Raw genomic sequence first — 18,233 nt, forward strand, 5'->3', positions numbered from 1 at the left:
GTGCAGCAGTGGATACAGCACTGAGAGAACAGCAGCTTCAGCAAGAACTTGTGCTACTGAAACAGCAGCAAGAACTCCAGAAACAGCTGCTGTTTGCAGAGTTTCAGAAAAAACACGAAGTTCTGACACGGCAACACGAGGTCCAGCTGCAGGAACATTTAAAGGTCCTCTACCCCTCAGGGCTGCGAGTCTGCTTCCTTACCTTCATCACTGCCTCCCTGGTTCATCAGTCACTCACCTGATTTCTGTGTTTCAGCAACAACAAGAGCTGTTGGCAGCAAAGCGGCAGCAAGAGCTGGAGCAGAAAAGGAAACTGGAGCAACAAAGACACGAAGAACAGGAGAAACAAAGATTGGAGCAACAGTTGCTGCTGCTGAGGAACAAGGAGAAGGGCAAAGAGAGTAGGTACCATTCTCTACCAGACTTACCCCCGTCTGCTGTGAGTCCTGAAGACTCTGACCTGTCCTTTCCTTTCTTCTTGTGTCCCTCTGTGAAAGGTGCCATTGCCAGTACAGAGGTGAAGCTGAAGCTGCAGGAGTTTCTGCTCAGTAAGAAAGAGCCATGTCCCAGTGGACTCAACCATTCCTTCTCCCCAAAGTGCTGGTGAGCATCACACAGGCTGTTCCTGCAGAAGCTCAGAACCGTCAAATATGCCTTTCCAGGCTTTAAGCTGTTCAGCCCCAACTGTTTATGTAACAGCTACAGGTACCAGCAGGTACTAGAGGAGCTAATACTGGTACCAGCAGGTACTAGAAGAGCTAATACTGGAACCAGCAGGTACTAGAAAAGCTAATACTGGAACCAGCAGGTACTAGAGGAGCTAATACTGGTACCAGCAGGTACTAGAAGAGCTAATACTGGTACCAGCAGGTACTAGAAGAGCTAATACTGGAACCAGCAGGTACTAGAGGAGCTAATACTGGTACCAGCAGGTACTAGAAAAGCTAATACTGGTACCAGCAGGTACTAGAGGAGCTAAAACTGGTACCAGCAGGTACTAGAAGAGCTAATACTGGTACCAGCAGGTACTAGAGGAGCTAATACTGGTACCAGCAGGTACTAGAGGAGCTAATACTGGTACCAGCAGGTACTAGAGGAGCTATTACTGGTACCAGCAGTTACTAGAAGAGCTAATACTGGTACCAGCAGGTACTAGAGGAGCTATTACTGGTACCAGCAGTTACTAGAGGAGCTAATACTGGTACCAGCAGGTACTAGAGGAGCTATTACTGGTACCAGCAGTTACTAGAAGAGCTAATACTGGTACCAGCAGGTACTAGAGGAGCTAATACTGGTACCAGCAGGTACTAGAGGAGCTAATACTGGTACCAGCAGGTACTAGAAGAGGTAGCAGTGGTACCAACAGGTACTACAGGAGCTAATACTGGTACCAACCAGTACTAGAAGAGGTAGTAGTGGTGTCAACAGGTACTACAGGAGCTAATACTGGTACCAACAGGTACTAGTAGAGGTAGTAGTGATACCAACAAGTACTAGAGGAGCTAATACTGCTACCAGCAGGTACTAGAAGAGGTAGCAGTGGTACCAACAGGTACTACAGGAGCTAATACTGGTACCAACCGGTACTAGAAGAGGTAGTAGTGGTGTCAACAGGTACTACAGGAGCTAATACTGGTACCAACAGGTACTAGTAGAGGTAGTAGTGGTACCAACAAGTACTAGAGGAGCTAATACTGGTACCAGCAGGTACTACAGGAGCTAATACTGGTACCAGCAGGTACTAGAGGAGCTAATACTGGTACCAGCAGGTACTAGAAGAGCTAATACTGGTACCAGCAGGTACTAGAGGAGCTAATACTGGTACCAGCAGGTACTAGAGGAGCTAATACTGGTACCAGCAGGAACTAGAAGAGGTAGCAGTGGTACCAACAGGTATTACAGGAGCTAATACTGGTACCAACCGGTACTAGAAGAGGTAGTAGTGGTGTCAACAGGTACTACAGGAGCTAATACTGGTACCAACAAGTACTAGTGGAGGTAGTAGTAGTACCAGAAGATACTAGTGGAGATAATAGTGGTACCAACAGGTAGTGGTAGAACGGGGAACCACAACACTGACGGTCTCTGTAATCCACGCGTGTTCCTCATCCACTCATTATTTGAACCAATGAGTGCAGATGTCTGTGGAGAAACAGCTTCATCACATACCTGCTGTGTGACATGAAAAGAAAGAAAAAAGAAAACGATGTGCCTCTCAAGACAACAGATCTAAATATATTAAAGATTTTTAAAAATGTGTGTGTGTGTGTGTGTGTGTGTGTGTGTGTGTGTGTGTGTGTGTGTGTGTGTGTGTGTGTGTGTGTGTGTGTGTGTGTTCATGTCTGCAGGGGGGCCCAGCACACCTCCTTGGAGCAGAGCTCCCCCCCACAGAGCAATACCCCTGGAACTCCCCCCTCATATAAACTCCCTTCACTACTGGGAACCTACGATGGCAAAGACGACTTTCCCCTCCGAAAAACAGGTGAGAACGTGTCTTTGTACAGCCGACTGTTCACGGCCCGCCTGTAGGTGAGGAGGTCTAGGGTTCTTACAGCGCTGATGGAGTTCCCTCTCTGGGATGTCCTCTGGTATTTCTGTATGTACAGGGGAGACAACAATCAACAGGAACATTTCTGAGTCTTTTTTGGGGGGAAAAAGAAAAATAATCTTTTAAAAATGTAAAACATTGTTTTGCTTTTTAATTTTTATTTGTTGTCCCCTTGTTTAATTGGGCAATACTATATCAATGTTACATATGATTATATGCTCAGCTATCTTTTTTTTCTGCCTATGGGCACAATCCTAGCTGTCCCAGATTTAGTCCAGTAAAAACAGACTGACATCATTTCTTTTTTACTTTTGTCATCACTACTCTTTATATAATTCGTTGATGCGGATCTGTGCATCATTCAGTAGATTTTCACAAAAAATTTACAGAATACACACTTAAGCCTAATTTCTACTCTAAAAATATGAACGTTATATTCACCCGTGGCTGGAGGAGTGGGAAGAAACGCAGCAAGCGTTTTATTCGTGGATGGAAATTATGGGTTTAGAGGTGGCGAGTGCATGAAGAGGTGAAGGAGGATGAAGGACAAATTTGTTCCTCTTAAAAAGTCTCTGAAATACCAAAAAAAATCATAATAAAAACACCATACTAAATGCACCATCTTGGACCAGATCCATGCCAGGATACCACAGAACAGCGCTACGCCCTCTGCTGTCCTGGCGGCGAATTGTTTTGCAACACTCCCAGGAGACGGAGTCCATTTTTTCTTCGGGTCGTGGGGGCAGCAGCCTAAAGCTTGGTTTATGCTTGACGCATTCACTTTCCGCGCGGTGATGCGGCTCGCGGCTGGAACGCGCTTCACAACTCGCAGCGTTTATGGTTTGTGCGGCTCGTCTCTGCGGTGAGCCAATATTCTCCCAAACTGTAGGGGGCAGCATGGAGCTCTACGGCATGCATCCAACACTACACCATAGTAGAAGTAGAAATCACTGTTTACAACATGGTATTTCAGCATTTTTAACAGCGTTCTCGTCTTTTCCGACAGTGCGCGCTATTTCTCTCCAAGAATTATTAACAACATGTTGATCACGGTGATCTCTGAGAGCTGAATCATACAAATGTCTGTATTTACGAACCTCTGCCGTGCCGGTCCGCCATGTTTTTCCACGTCCGACCGTCCGCGTGGTTAGAAATTTTCCGAGGTACGCGTTGCGGAAATCTTGGGCCGTGCGGAGACGCGGTGGAGGGGCGTGGTTGTTAAAATGACGCAAAATGACGCAACTTTTCCGCGCTGAGCCGTGTGGACCTCGCGGACGCGTCAAGCATAAACCAACCTTAAGTCGAGAGGCCCAGACTTCCCTCTCCCCGGCTACTTGGGCCAGCTCTTCTGGGGAAATCCCAAAGTGTTCCCTGGCCGGGTGAGAGACATAGTCCCTCCAACGTGTCTTGGGTCTTCCTTTAGGTCTCCTGGTTGGATGTGCTTCGAAAAAAAAAAAAGAGACGGACAAGTCCGAAAGCAAAATGTCTCTGTCCATGTGTGCATGAGTCTCCCCCGTGAAGCAGACAGAGAAGTAGAAATTAGGCTTTAAATTTTTTCACTTCTTTACAATTTGAGTCATTACATCTTCAACCAACAAGTTATTACTTAAATGCAGTAATGTTGTTCCATAGATTGCAGTGTTGAGTTTCCACGAGCCCACAGAATTAATATAGATAACTATGGAAGAATTAAAATGCCACAAAATGAGCACTTGAATTTTCTATTTGAGAGCAGAGTTTCATATCAAGAGACCAACTTTTTAATTTGAGAATACGATTTAATATTATTGCTCTCAAAACGTGTAATGCTTGCACTCAAAACGTCTGCTCTCTTTCAAATCTTTGTTTCTGCGCTCAGATGTAACCTTCTTACTCTGGTGTAGCGAAGGCGTTCCTACATTTAATTAGAAACCATAAAATGTGAAATATTATGAATATGAAATATCACCTTAATGGATCTTTAAGTAAATTCAGTCAGAAGATCGGATCTTTTTATTGCAGGGATTGAGCAACACTCCGTATTAACTTCAAGAAAAGAGAGTGAGTCAAGTTTTAAAAGTTTAAAGATTTATTACTAAACAAATTAAAACTAGACTAACTTTAACACTAGGTGTATGGTGTAACTAAGGTGAGGTAAGACTGAGAATGGTGTATGTGTGAAATGTTCAGAACCAGCAGATCCGGAGAAACGATTAGTTCTGATGGGAGTGAAGATGATGTTTCGCGCTAGGCTTGGTTTGGAGATTTATAAACACATTGAGATGCCATTCTGTCGGTCTACGCACCCTTGGCGGAAGTCCCCGTTAGATCAGGAGGTGTTGAGGTCCAGCTTGGACCTTTCTGGTGCCGAAGCCTGTGGCACAGCCGCGGTTGCCGACCAGTACTGTCTTTGAGATACTTCCGGGTCACGACAGTTTTGTTGGCATGTAGCAAGACCCAAAAAGGGGTCGTGATGGTTCAGCTTTTATTCTGAAAGGAACCGTTGCAGCAGTTGGAACAGCAACAGATTTTATCCAGCTTGTCGTTGGTTCTTTTGGCTGAAGAGGAAAGTTACGGATTGGCCACTCCGACAACTTCTCTAGAACGCTTTGAACTGGTGTTAAAGATGACGTGGGCATAGTTTTATAATTTGGATGTTTTGGTTTACGGTCGAATCAAAATGGGACAACTTTACCAAGCACCACCAAAACCACGCCTCGCATCAGACCTGGAAGGTTCTGAATGGATCAGTAAAAGCAATGTGTCATGTGACGTGTGATCAGTCTCTAGTGGAAACATTTAAAGTCATATTACTTATTATATTCTGTAGTAATAATAATATCAAGTAATTAATGTTTTCCTTTCACAAATTGGTTCACATTTTATTATTGACTAACACTTTGTTTGATTAGCTTATTAAAAATAGAGTTCTTTGATTTATTTAAAAGAAAGAGTCTTTTGTCTTCATTCTTCTCTTGAGCTGGAAAGGAAAACAGTTTAGAAGCAAATGCATGAGACCTTGAGGCCATATCTCATGCAGACTAGTTCTGTGTCAGAGACATCTGAGGAGAGAGGGTAAATAACCCTCGGTGGAATAGCTCCGTCATCACGTTACACTGGTATGGTCTTCTCACGTGAAAACTTTTCTCTGCACGGATCAAAACTGCTCCCACAACTCTGTTCCCTGCTCTCATGGATTTTTTTCTGCTCCCTCTCAAAACTTGGAAGTATAATTGGAAGTATAGTCTCCTAGCAACCGCTCAGCCAGCAGGAGAGCTGTATGGAACTGGGCGGTGACAAACGTCTTGGGGTTCGCTCGATTTTAAAGCGGGTTATCCCATAGATATGAATACGTAGATGCCCAATTGGGCACTGGAACAACTTCACCGCCATGTTAGATGGGTCTCCTCCACTCCAAAATCCATGCAGAGCAGCGACTGTAAGAAAAGGCACAGATGCAGGGTGAACAACCACGCCCGTTTCTGTGTGTTTTTTAGTTGGTAAGCACCTTCCTCAGTAGAAATGAATGCACTGGGGCAAATGGAGACCCATCCAAAATGGCGGCCGGCCACTACGGCAGCTCCAATAGGCAGCGCTAGTCCATGAGGCGTCTGCGTACACATGTCTGTGGGTTATCCTGTGTGGCTTCAGCAGTTAGCTACATCTGCTCTTCAGCCTTCTGCTCCGTTACGATCATCATGTCGACGTTGTCGGTGCCGTGGTGTTCACGCTGATGAAGACTAATGACTTCTTTTGGCCAGACAGACTCTTTAGACACATACTGACTCGTTAGCGTTGCACTGGTTACATGACAGCGACAGCCTGCTGACCCGAAGCAGGTTTTCCTTTCATGTTTCAGAGTTTTGTTTTTATCAGAAACAATGTGTCAAATAAAAACTACTGATTTAAGCCACACAGTCTAAATGTTTTTCATGACAGTTTTGGAGACCGCCCATATGCTCATTCACGTCCACATTCATAAGGACGTGTGTAATCAACCCGGCCAGGCTGGGACTGACAGAGCGGACTGCAGCCGGCCCTATGTGGAAGGGTCGTTAGTCCCATACGTGATGGAACCAGGACCCACCTCCACCAACTGTGATGAGCACAGCACGATGCTGTCTGTGGAAAAGAGAAGTCCATTTGAACAGGAAGAAGCCTACAGCAGGACTAGAAGCAGGATGGACCCACTGGGGTCTTAGAGGACAGGCAAGAGAAAGAGACAACCCCAGGAAGACAGGAGCATCCGGTCATCCTTTCTGAGATGCAGAAAACAAAGTTAATGTCAGTAGCATCAGTAAACACAGAGAACGTAAAACGTATTTTATGAGCATTAGGGGACTGCTCAGTCCAGAAGAACACCCAGTTTGATACATATCCTGAGGAGCTGTGTGTGTGTGTGTGTGTGTGTGTGTGTGTGTGTGTGTGTGCGCGTGTGTGTGCGTGTGTGTGTGTGTGTGTGTGTAGGTAGTTCAGACCTGACTGTAGCTCAGACTCTGTGTTCTGCTCTCCCACCTCTTTCTGACTCATTCAGTCTCAGAACCAAACCTGAAGGTGCGCTCTCGGTTAAAGCAGAAGGTGGCAGAGCGGCGCAGCTCTCCGCTCCTCCGCAGGAAGGATGGAACTGTCATCAGCACCTTCAAGAAAAGGGCCATTGAGATCTCAGGTAAACCAGACCAACCCCTGCACCAGGTTGGATCTGAAATCAGCTGGAGGTCAACACTGACTTCCTGTTTAACTGATTGCTTATGTGTGTTCCCTCTCAGTGTCCTCTCTGTGTAATAGCGCTCCAGGCTCTGGTCCCAGCAGTCCCAACAGCTCCAACTCTGCTATTGCCAATGGCAACACAGGGTCCGTTCCAAACATACAGTCGGAGGTACGTGAACACACACACACACACACACACACACACACACACACACACACACACACACACACACACACACACACACACACACACACACACACAATGACTCATTGTGGACGGTTAAGGATCTAAAACAGTTCAACATGCTTCAGAAAGATAATTACTCACCAAGACTGAGAGTCTTCTACAGAGGTCCTCTGATGGACCACTACAGCTGTCAGTCAGAAGACTGTATACACTCACTGGCCAGTTTATTGGGCACACCTTTCCAACTGCTCGTTAATGCAAATAACTAATCAACCAATTACATGGTGGCAAATCAGTGCATTTAGGCACGTTGACATGATGTAACTGAATTTCCCCACTGTGGGATTAATAAAGTCTATTCTATTCTATTTAATGGTCAAGATGTTCTGCTGCAGGTCAAAGCGAGCTTCAGAATGAGGAAGAAAGGTGATTTAAAGAGCAAGTCATCCCAAATCAACGTTTTTTTGCTGAGAAACTAAATAAATGTGTCTAATCGTGCTGTAGACACGTGTAGTCAATAATTTGGCACTTTAGTTCAATTTTAAATGTTCTTCCTAAAACTGTCAGTGTTGCGCCCTCTTCAGGTAAAAACTCTGCACTGCATTTGATTTCAAATCTGCCATCGCTATTGGCTAAGAGGAACACTATGATGTTAGCTGGTACATTATTATGTCACAATGTCATTGTGAGCCTGTGTGTGTGTGTATTTGTTAAGCGCCCTCTCGGTCTGCCAGGCAACTGCACTTGTTGCATTTTTCAAACAGGAAGTAGGAGTGGAGTAAGACTCTGGTAGGGGGTGACTTGCTCTTTAAGTGACTTTGAACGTGTCGGGGTTGTTGGTGCCAGACCTGCTGGTCTGAGTATTTCAGAAACTGCTGATCTTCTGGGATTCCATTTTTGGTTCTCTTTTAAACACAGGAAAGGTTTCTCTTTACCTTGCTAACAGTTTCATTTACTGGCTGTAAACATCCTCAGAGCTGACGCTGATGGTGGCGACACTTCCTACTCCATTTATCCTCAAGAAGCAGAGGACGTTGTTCGGGGGGGGGGGGGGGGGGGGGGGTGTCGGTCACACGCTCCGTCCCGCCACGCGCCTCTGTGTGCTGTTTCTCACCAGTATCAGCTGATGGAGGGCTCTAGTTTCGTTGCGCCGTTCGTGTCAGCGGGCACGGTCAGGGAGGGGGGCGGGGCATGATGCTTAGCCTGGCGGGTGGGCAAGCAAAAGCTTATAAAGCACTGGGGGAAACCCTGCTGTAAATATGCATGTGTGTGTTTGAGTTTTACTCTTCACAATCCCTAAACATGCTAATTGGCTAACGCACTGCCAAATAAAAGCAGCATAGCTCTGTTCTGATGGAAAATATACATTTTTTATTCATTAGAGTGAAATGCTAGTATTTTATGAGTTTTGATCAATGTGGGACACATTTACGTTTTCGTTGTTATTTTGTTATCTAGGGAACAAACTACTAAAGTCTTATTTTTACATCAGGTCATTTTTTGAAATTGTAGCACCTGGTTGCCAGGACACAACGGAGTACGGTTCTGTTCCAAATGCCATCCTCGTCCTCCTGTACTCGATAGAACAAACTTTCTGGTGTCCGTGCCAAGAACATACCTGTCTAGTACACAAGAACGTTCTAGCGTCCTTGAGTATTGAGAAACTGCCACGGATTACTGAGCCCCAGGCAGAGGAGACAGCTTTCTGATGTAGTCCTGGGGTTTTGACGTGGGCGGGTAGGTGTAATGCATTTTATTTATTTTATTTTGTAACCAAATGAGTCGATTCAGGAGTCGTTCTCATTTACAACGTCGATCTGGCCAAGAGGCAGCAGCAACAGACACATAGTTAGCTTTACACCAAAGAACAACAGATGAGAATAAACAAACTAAATAAGATAAACTGTTAAACATAAAGATAAAGGACTGTTCTCATTTAAAATATACACAAGCAATCAAAACAGTCTTTCAGTAATCAGAAGCACATTGATCAGAAACTATTGATCGCAATGAAATATTGCAGGTAGATAATGGAATGTAGGCAGTGAGCTTCAGTGGTTTTTGCAGCTCATTCCAGTCGTTGGAAGCAGCAAACTGGAATGAGGAGCGGCCAAAGGAGGTGCGAGCTTTGGGAATAACCGTAGAGATTAAGTTACTGGAACGTAAAATGTGCTGGTTGCTGGAAGTGATGAGTAGCGAGTGAAGATATGACGGGGTTCTACTGATTATTATGAACTGATGCCAAAGTAACAACCTGCAGGAATGGAGTGATGGCCAGTTAACGAGTGAGCACAGATCACAATGATGAGTAGTGAAAGGGACACCAGTGATGAAACAGGCTGCTGAGTGATAAACGACATCGAGTTTATGAAGAAGTTTTTTGGAAGCAGTTCTATAAATGATGTCACCGTAATCTAAGATGAGAAGGATTGTCACGTTGACCAAGGTTTGCTTTGCAGAATGAGTAAAGGATGACCTGTTGCTATAGAAACCCAAGTCTTAACTTCACTTTAGAAAGTAGTGAATCAGTATGAATGTCAAATGAAAGTGTGCTGTCCAGCCAGACACCCAGATACTTGTAGGAACTTGTTGTAGTTCTGTACCATCCAGGGAAGCAACACTAGCGTGGGAGGTTGATGTGGTAAGTTACGGTTGAAGATCATGAACTTTGTTTTACGTGTGTTTAGATGAAGATGAAGGTTGGAGAAGGCACGTTGAAGACTATTAAAGTTGTGTTGCAAGTAGGACAAAGCTGCATTCAAGGAAAAACTGCATGAATATAAAACCGTGTCGTCTGCATGTAAATGTATATGAGAACTGTCAACAGCGTGAACAATGTTATTAATATAGATTTTGATTAAGGCTGGGCCCAGTATCGACCCTTGAGGAACGCCCATAGATAGAGGTAGAGGAGCAGACTGGTAACCCTCTGATCTCACTGTTTGCGTACAGCCTAAGATATAACTTCTGGACCATGCCACGGATGCCTGAGAGAGTCCGTGTTTGAGTCTGCCAACTAAGATGTTATGGTCTACAGCAGGGCTATTCAAGTTCGGTCCTCGTGGGCCCGTATCCAGCACGTTTTAGTGGTTTCTCTGGTCCAGCACACTAGATTCAGTTGTTGAGTCACCTGTGCAGCAGCTCATCAGGCTCTGCAGAAGCCTGTTAATCACCTGCTGATGAAATCAGACCTGGTGTGTTGAAGCAGGGTTAAAACTAAAACGTGCTGGACACCAGCCCTCGAGGCCCGGGAATGAATAGTCCTGGTCTACAGAGTCAAAGGCTTTAGCCAAGTCAACAAACACCGCCACACAGTATTATATACAATATTCCAAGTTGTGAAGCTGGTTTGGTCTGAGTGAAGTGATGAGTGTAATGGGAGCTGGTCAATGGACTTCTGGGGCAGGTTTGGGTTTGGGGTGGAGTTTTGGGGTGAGGTGGAGGCCAGAACAGTGACGATGAGTGATGCTTTGGACAGATGCAATAAAGAAATCACATGAATACAGAAAGAAACAATGTGTGTGTGTGTGCATGCGTGCGTGTGTGTGTGTGTGTAGCTGAGATCTCTCCACCAGACGCTGGGGGCTGATGGAACATTGAGTCCACTGAGTCTTTACACCTCACCCTCTCTCCCCAACATCTCCCTGGGCCTCCCTGCCAACACACACATGACGGTAAGTCAATGCAGCACCTCCTCCTGACTCCTTCAGGAAGCTGTAGTCCAGTGATGGTTCTCTGTTCCATTAAACTGGACGGTTGAGCTCAGGACCACACTAACCAGTAAATCTCCTTCATGTTGACTTTCATAGAATCCTGTTAACTCCTCATCGGTTTAAACCGGGTGCATTGGACTCTTGAGGTCTGGAGTTGCAGTTATTTTGGAACAAGGGCATGACATAACAAAATTTGGAAAGTTGATGCAATGCGAATTTTTCTGAAGGACACTAGTATGGTTCTACTGGTTGAATCTGTGCTGCTGCTCTGATGGCGTTGATGCTGCACACACAGCTCCACAGCACTATGAGCTAATGTAGAGGACACACACAACGTTAAAACGTCCTAACTCGCTTACATTTTAATCACGCAGAGGGAAGAATCACACATGCAGGATGCAGTTGCATATATTATTATTACATTTTCCCTGATCCTGTTTTTATGTCTTTTATTCAACCAAAGGTTGTGTTTACTGAACTAATGCAGGAGGAGGTAGTTGGACACAAGAGATTTGCTTTAGCAGCTCTAGGGTCTGTGTGGAACATCACAGATAACTCTCCTGTCTTATTAACACCCCCGCAGACCCCCCAGAAGCTGTCCACTCAGCAGGAAGCTGAGCGCCAGGCCGTCCAATCACTACGAGGGGGTGGAGCTTTAACAGGGAAGTTCCTCTCCACCTCATCACTACCAGCAGGTGAATTAAGTATTTCTCCTCTCATGTGTGACTGAAGAACGGGATGCTACTGGTCTACTCAGTGCTGCACCAAGGCAGAAACAGGAAATCATCAAATGAAAACACATAACGCATGAGTTGGGATACAGCTGAGAGGTTCAGAATGATTAGAGCAGCGCATTCAGATTAAAGCCTGAAATCTTCTACATGCGAGCACATAGGACTGAAGGTAATCACTTAAAGGTGCATCATGTAGAAATGAAGTAAAGATGACATCCTGTGGTAAAATGTGTTTACTACATCCACTTTAAACAACTCTGGAGCTTTTTGCCGGCCGTCGCCAAATTACAATTGTCGGCGCTGCAGCATCAGCTCGCAGGAGACACGGCACTCCCACACTCACTGATGCTAAACAGTAGCAACATCCCTCCTTCCTTTGTTTTGAAAGGAGAAAACTGACAATCCAGCAGCCGGCTGGATATGAAACATGTTTCAGTGAAACCTTCCTTCCAAAATGACTGAAACGTTAAGACTCCTTTGGGATTTTCTCACTATGTTCTTACATACTGCACCTTTAATGTCAACTTCAGTCAGGTCTGCAGCTTTTACCACCAACGTGTATGTTTACTTCTGTCCTAGTACAGACACAGTTCATATCGTCATCATATATCATCGGCATGATGGATGTGGGGATTTTTATTATTTGTCGTCGTCGTCTTCCTCCGCTTATCCGGGTCGCGGGGGCAGCATCCCAACTAGGGAGCTCCAGACCGTCCTCTCCCCAGCCACCTCCACCAGCTCCCCCGGCAGGACCCCAAGGCGTTCCCGGACCAGATTGGAGATGTAACCTCTCCAACGTGTCCTGGGTCGACCCGGGGGCCTCCTGCCGGCAGGACATGCCCGAAACACCTCCCCAGGGAGGCGCCCAGGAGGCATCCTGACCAGATGCCCAAACCACCTCAACTGACTCCTTTCGATCCGGAGGAGCAGCGGTTCTACTCTGAGTCCCTCCCGAATGTCCGAGCTCCTCACCCTATCTCTAAGGCTGAGCCCGGTCACCCTACGGAGGAAACTCATTTCGGCCGCTTGTATCCGCGATCTCGTTCTTTCGGTCATTACCCAAAGCTCATGCCCATAGGTGAGGATTGGGACTTAGATCGACCGGTAAATCGAGAGCCTGGCTTTCTGGCTCAGCTCCCTCTTCCCCACGACAGATCGGCTCAGCGTCCGCATCACTGCAGACGCTGAGCCGATCCGCCTGTCGATCTCCCGATCCCTCCTACCCTCACTCGTGAACAAGACCCCGAGATACTTAAACTCCTCCACTTGAGGTAGGACCTCTCCCCCAACCCGAGGTTGGCAAGCCACCCTTTTATTTCTTGTAATGTGCAAATGCCACCAACATAAAGTAATAAACCAAACGGTTCTACAGAATCAGACCTGGCTCAGCTCTTCCCGTTTATGTAGAGTGTCTGACTGCAACTTCGAGTTTACCTCAGGAGGTTACAGAAGGCTCATGTGAGAACTTGTAGTTTTGTTATAAAAGCATTCTGAACGTGGGAAGAAGCATTTCTAATCTAGCTTCACTTTCCAGGAAAAACACGTCTGGGTTTGAACTTTGACCTGAGCTTGGGAAATCACCAGAGGGATGTTGTGGGACTAATTGGACTGGTTGAACAAGAGTTGGTTGTCCTCCACATAACAGGCGTCTGAAGTTCTAAGAAATGAGATGTGATGATAATTTGTTTGCAGGTGTAGCACACGACGTAGAGAGTCCCACCCCCACTTCTCATTCAGCCCATTCCTCGTTGCTGCAGCACGTGCTGCTGCTGGAGCAGGCCAGGCAACAGACCGCTCTGCTAGGTGGCTCTAGCACCCACACACACGCATGCATGCACAAACACACACACACACACACACACACATGCACGCTCACTCTCGTTGTCCTTTTACACTTACAGTCCCCGTGTACAACCAGTCCCCGCTGGTTACAGCAGAGCGAGGCATCACCGGGGGCATGCGACCTGTTAGCAAGCTACCTCGCCATCGGCCCCTTGCACGCACACAGAGTGCACCCTTACCCCAGTCCCCCCAAGCCCTGCAGCAGCTAGTGGTCCAACAGCAACACCAGCACTTCTTGGAGAAACACTACAAGGTATACACATTCGCACGCACACAAACACACACACACACACACACACACACACACACACACACTAGCATAACCATGTGTGTGTAGATTCTGTCAAAGGGGGTGGACCTTCCGAGGCCTCCACCCACTCACCCAGAGGAAACGGAGGAGGAGCTATCAGAGACCAATGACATGCAGGAGGATGACAGTGCAAGTCCAAACAGGTGAGTGTACCTGAGAATCAGATCCTCCCTCTTATCCATCTGCACACAGCTGTCTTCCACTTAAATGTTGTTTTGTTGTCAGACTTCAAAAACAGGGATCGGACGACAGCACTCATTCATCTGAGCGGCTGGGCGTGCACGTAAAGGGCGAGGAGGACCACAGGAGCATGCATGCCAAAGGGGAGAGTACAGAGAGTGAACTGGATGAAGAAGAGGAGGACGATGATGTCATCCAGCTGAGGGCGAGTGAGGAAGAGGAGAGGGGGGGCTTTATGCAGGTATGTGTCTGAAATCCCAGCATGTCCATATAAACTCATTCCATCAGGAGTCTCTACGACTGACCTGTCCTGGTAGAGTCATAGTCTCTACGGCTGACCTGTCCTGGTAGAGTCATAGTCTCTACGACTGACCTGTCCTGGTAGAGTCATAGTCTCTACGACTGACCTGTCCTGGTAGAGTCATAGTCTCTACGGCTGACCTGTCCTGGTAGAGTCAAAGTCTCTACGACTGACCTGTCCTGGTAGAGTCAAAGTCTCTACGACTGACCTGTCCTGGTAGAGTCAAAGTCTCTACGACTGACCTGTCCGTAGAGTCATAGTCTCTACGGCTGACCTGTCCTGGTAGAGTCAAAGTCTCTACGGCTGACCTGTCCTGGTAGAGTCATAGTCTCTACGACTGACCTGTCCTGGTAGAGTCATAGTCTCTACGGCTGACCTGTCCTGGTAGAGTCATAGTCTCTACGACTGACCTGTCCTGGTAGAGTCATAGTCTCTACGACTGACCTGTCCTGGTAGAGTCATAGTCTCTACGGCTGACCTGTCCTGGTAGAGTCATAGTCTCTACGGCTGACCTGTCCTGGTAGAGTCATAGTCTCTACGACTGACCTGTCCTGGTAGAGTCATAGTCTCTACGACTGACCTGTCCTGGTAGAGTCATAGTCTCTACGACTGACCTGTCCTGGTAGAGTCATAGTCTCTACGACTGACCTGTCCTGGTAGAGTCATAGTCTCTACGACTGACCTGTCCTGGTAGAGTCATAGTCTCTACGGCTGACCTGTCCTGGTAGAGTCATAGTCTCTACGGCTGACCTGTCCTGGTAGAGTCATAGTCTCTACGACTGACCTGTCCTGGTAGAGTCATAGTCTCTATGACTGACTCCTGTCCTGGTAGAGTCATAGTCTCTACGGCTGACCTGTCCTGGTAGAGTCATAGTCTCTACGACTGACCTGTCCTGGTAGAGTCATAGTCTCTACCGCTGACCTGTCCTGGTAGAGTCATAGTCTCTACGGCTGACCTGTCCTGGTAGAGTCATAGTCTCTACGGCTGACCTGTCCTGGTAGAGTCATAGTCTCTACGACTGACCTGTCCTGGTAGAGTCATAGTCTCTACGGCTGACCTGTCCTGGTAGAGTCATAGTCTCTACGGCTGACCTGTCCTGGTAGAGTCATAGTCTCTACGGCTGACCTGTCCTGGTAGAGTCATAGTCTCTACGACTGACCTGTCCTGGTAGAGTCATAGTCTCTACGGCTGACCTGTCCTGGTAGAGTCATAGTCTCTACGGCTGACCTGTCCTGGTAGAGTCATAGTCTCTACGACTGACTTGTCCTGGTAGAGTCATAGTCTCTACGACTGACCTGTCCTGGTAGAGTCATAGTCTCTACGACTGACCTGTCCTGGTAGAGTCATAGTCTCTACGGCTGACCTGTCCTGGTAGAGTCATAGTCTCTACGGCTGACCTGTCCTGGTAGAGTCATAGTCTCTACGGCTGACCTGTCCTGGTAGAGTCATACTCTCTACGACTGACCTGTCCTGGTAGAGTCATAGTCTCTACGGCTGACCTGTCCTGGTAGAGTCATAGTCTCTACGACTGACCTGTCCTGGTAGAGTCATAGTCTCTACGACTGACCTGTCCTGGTAGAGTCATAGTCTCTACGGCTGACCTGTCCTGGTAGAGTCATAGTCTCTACGACTGACCTGTCCTGGTAGAGTCATAGTCTCTACGACTGACCTGTCCTGGTAGAGTCATACACTGAACAAAATTATAAACACAACGCTTTTGTTTTTGCTCCCGTTTTTCCTGAGCTGAACTCAAACATCTGAAACACAAAAGACCCATGACTCTCAAATGTTGTTCTGAAATCTGTCCACATGTGTTAGTGAGCACTTTGCCTTTATATTCGTTTTTGTTTTCGTTCAGTGTAAATTTAAACGGTGACGTTTTTCAGGAAGGAGCTGGGTTCCTTTAGAAAGCCCTCCCTCCTACAGAGGGATGAGTCATCCAGATGCTTCGTGGATGTGTCTCGTCTCCACAGGGGTTGTTGTGGTGATGCGGCAGGACCTGACTCATCCTCCTGTAGATAACAGATGTTATGCTGTGTTCATGCTTCCTTCACCTGCTCTGTGTGTGTGTGTGTGTGTGTGTGTGTGTGCGTGCACGTGTGTGTGCGTGCATGTGTGTGTGTGTGTGCGTGTGTGTGTGTGTGTGCGCGCGCACGTGTGTGTGTGTGTGTGCGTGCGCGTGCGTGTGTGTGTGTGTGCGTGCGTGTGTGTGTGTGTGCGCGCACGTGTGTGTGTGTGTGTGCGTCTGTGTTTGCGTGTGTTTAACTGATGACACACACTCACAGTCTTTTATCACTAGAGGAACATTTACTCCACTCAAACAATGCCACAGTACTGCAGACGCAGCACCAACTCGCCTACTAATTTGTGTTTTTGTGTCTACGTTTTTACCGAGTGCAGCACATTGGTCAGCTGGCATGCTGCTTTTAAATGTGCTTTTACAAATAAATATGGTGTTGTGTGGTATGATATCAAACTCGTGCTCAATTTTCCCTTCCCTCGTGTACAACACCCGGAGCTGTGAACCGCTCCAGCGAAAGCTTGAGATCACGTTTTGAGCGGACCAACAGGACCACATAATTTGCAAAAAGCAGAGACCTGGGCCCTCATTTATCAAACGCTTGTTGAAACGGTCTAATGTTCCTTTCTACGGATTTAATTTAGAATGTTAGTACGGACAGTGGAAGTCCTGATTTGTGAAACATGCGGCGGCCTCTCGTACGAGCGTTCCTCCTGTGCATGCTCAGGTGCTCGTTTCCGTGCTCAGTCATTTACGTACAGGAACGCCCTCAATGAACCATGTTTGTTAACGCTACATCTTCAGCACATGAGGGAATTTTTTTTTCCTGGAAAAATAAGAAAAACTTTATTGACAGCGAGATGGAGACACTGCTGCGGAAGTGCAAAAGAACCAAACACGTTGCAGAGGTTATAAACGCGGTCGGGACAGAGGAGAGGCTCCTGTCAGGAATAAATAACTGAATGAATCTGATAAATCGTGGAGTAGCTGGTTGTTGAAGAGTTGTTCTGTTAGGAGTTGGTATATTTTGGTGGACATTTTATCTTGAGAGAGGAGCCTCGTCTGAGCTGTCATTCAGTCTGGTTACCTTGGCAACGCAGCGTGTATGATCGGGGAGCAAAGGAGGTTCTGGAGGGTTCTCGTAGTTGTGTAATAAAAATGATCTGGGTTCGGATTTGTGCGGTTTATCTGTCGCGCCACAGTGGGCCCCAAATCCCAGCGTAGCAGAAGGACTTCCTTTGAGATCAGAGCGCTCACGGAGCACGTGTTCCCTCCAGTGTGCATGCTATGTTAAATCTTCCAATAATACAGAACAGCCATCATATAATGTCAGATTCCTGTTGGTCACATGAGTCTTTTATTGGTTTTAGCACCAATTATGTGAAAGAGACATTTTCCAACGACATAATAATTCCATAGATAAAATACTTTTTGGATGAGAACACGTGGGGACGACTGAGACCTTCAGTACCGCCGTTCCCCTGATCTACCAATAGATGCTGTTTGTGTGCATGGTCAGAGATGTTCTGACATTCAGGAACATTTCTATGCACAAGTACAATTTGGTAAATACCACACAATATGTCAAATCGTTCCTACGCACAATATATGCACAGATTTGTAAGTACGCTTGATAAATGAGGGCCCTGGTTCTTAGGCCACCAAAACGGTTATGAACAGAATCGGTGATGAAAGGGCCGCCTTGGTGGAG

The 18,233-nt window shown here is 46.7% G+C and overlaps 1 protein-coding gene across 7 annotated transcripts in view; it reads left to right on the plus strand.

Moving 5' to 3' along the window:
- hdac5 (histone deacetylase 5) overlaps nt 1–18,233 on the plus strand; it is a 109,389-nt gene that overhangs the window by 48,814 nt on the left and 42,342 nt on the right. For 6 of the 7 annotated variants that reach the window (XM_015969263.3, XM_070546989.1, XM_015969265.3 and 3 more), the window contains 12 exons: nt 1–164; nt 257–401; nt 498–603; nt 2,349–2,482; nt 7,062–7,193; nt 7,294–7,403; nt 10,979–11,095; nt 11,718–11,829; nt 13,561–13,671; nt 13,770–13,963; nt 14,048–14,163; nt 14,246–14,441. The exon at nt 1–164 is cut by the window's left edge and continues 84 nt beyond it. In XM_015969263.3, coding sequence (XP_015824749.1) covers nt 1–164; nt 257–401; nt 498–603; nt 2,349–2,482; nt 7,062–7,193; nt 7,294–7,403; nt 10,979–11,095; nt 11,718–11,829; nt 13,561–13,671; nt 13,770–13,963; nt 14,048–14,163; nt 14,246–14,441 — 1,637 coding nt within the window. Of the gene's footprint in view, nt 165–256; nt 402–497; nt 604–2,348; nt 2,483–7,061; nt 7,194–7,293; nt 7,404–10,978; nt 11,096–11,717; nt 11,830–13,557; nt 13,672–13,769; nt 13,964–14,047; nt 14,164–14,245; nt 14,442–18,233 lie in introns of all 7 variants that reach the window. The other variant, XM_070546988.1, reaches the window with a different exon arrangement.

The sequence above is a fragment of the Nothobranchius furzeri genome, chromosome 18, assembly GCF_043380555.1.
Source record: "Nothobranchius furzeri strain GRZ-AD chromosome 18, NfurGRZ-RIMD1, whole genome shotgun sequence".
Classification (NCBI taxonomy): domain Eukaryota; kingdom Metazoa; phylum Chordata; class Actinopteri; order Cyprinodontiformes; family Nothobranchiidae; genus Nothobranchius; species Nothobranchius furzeri.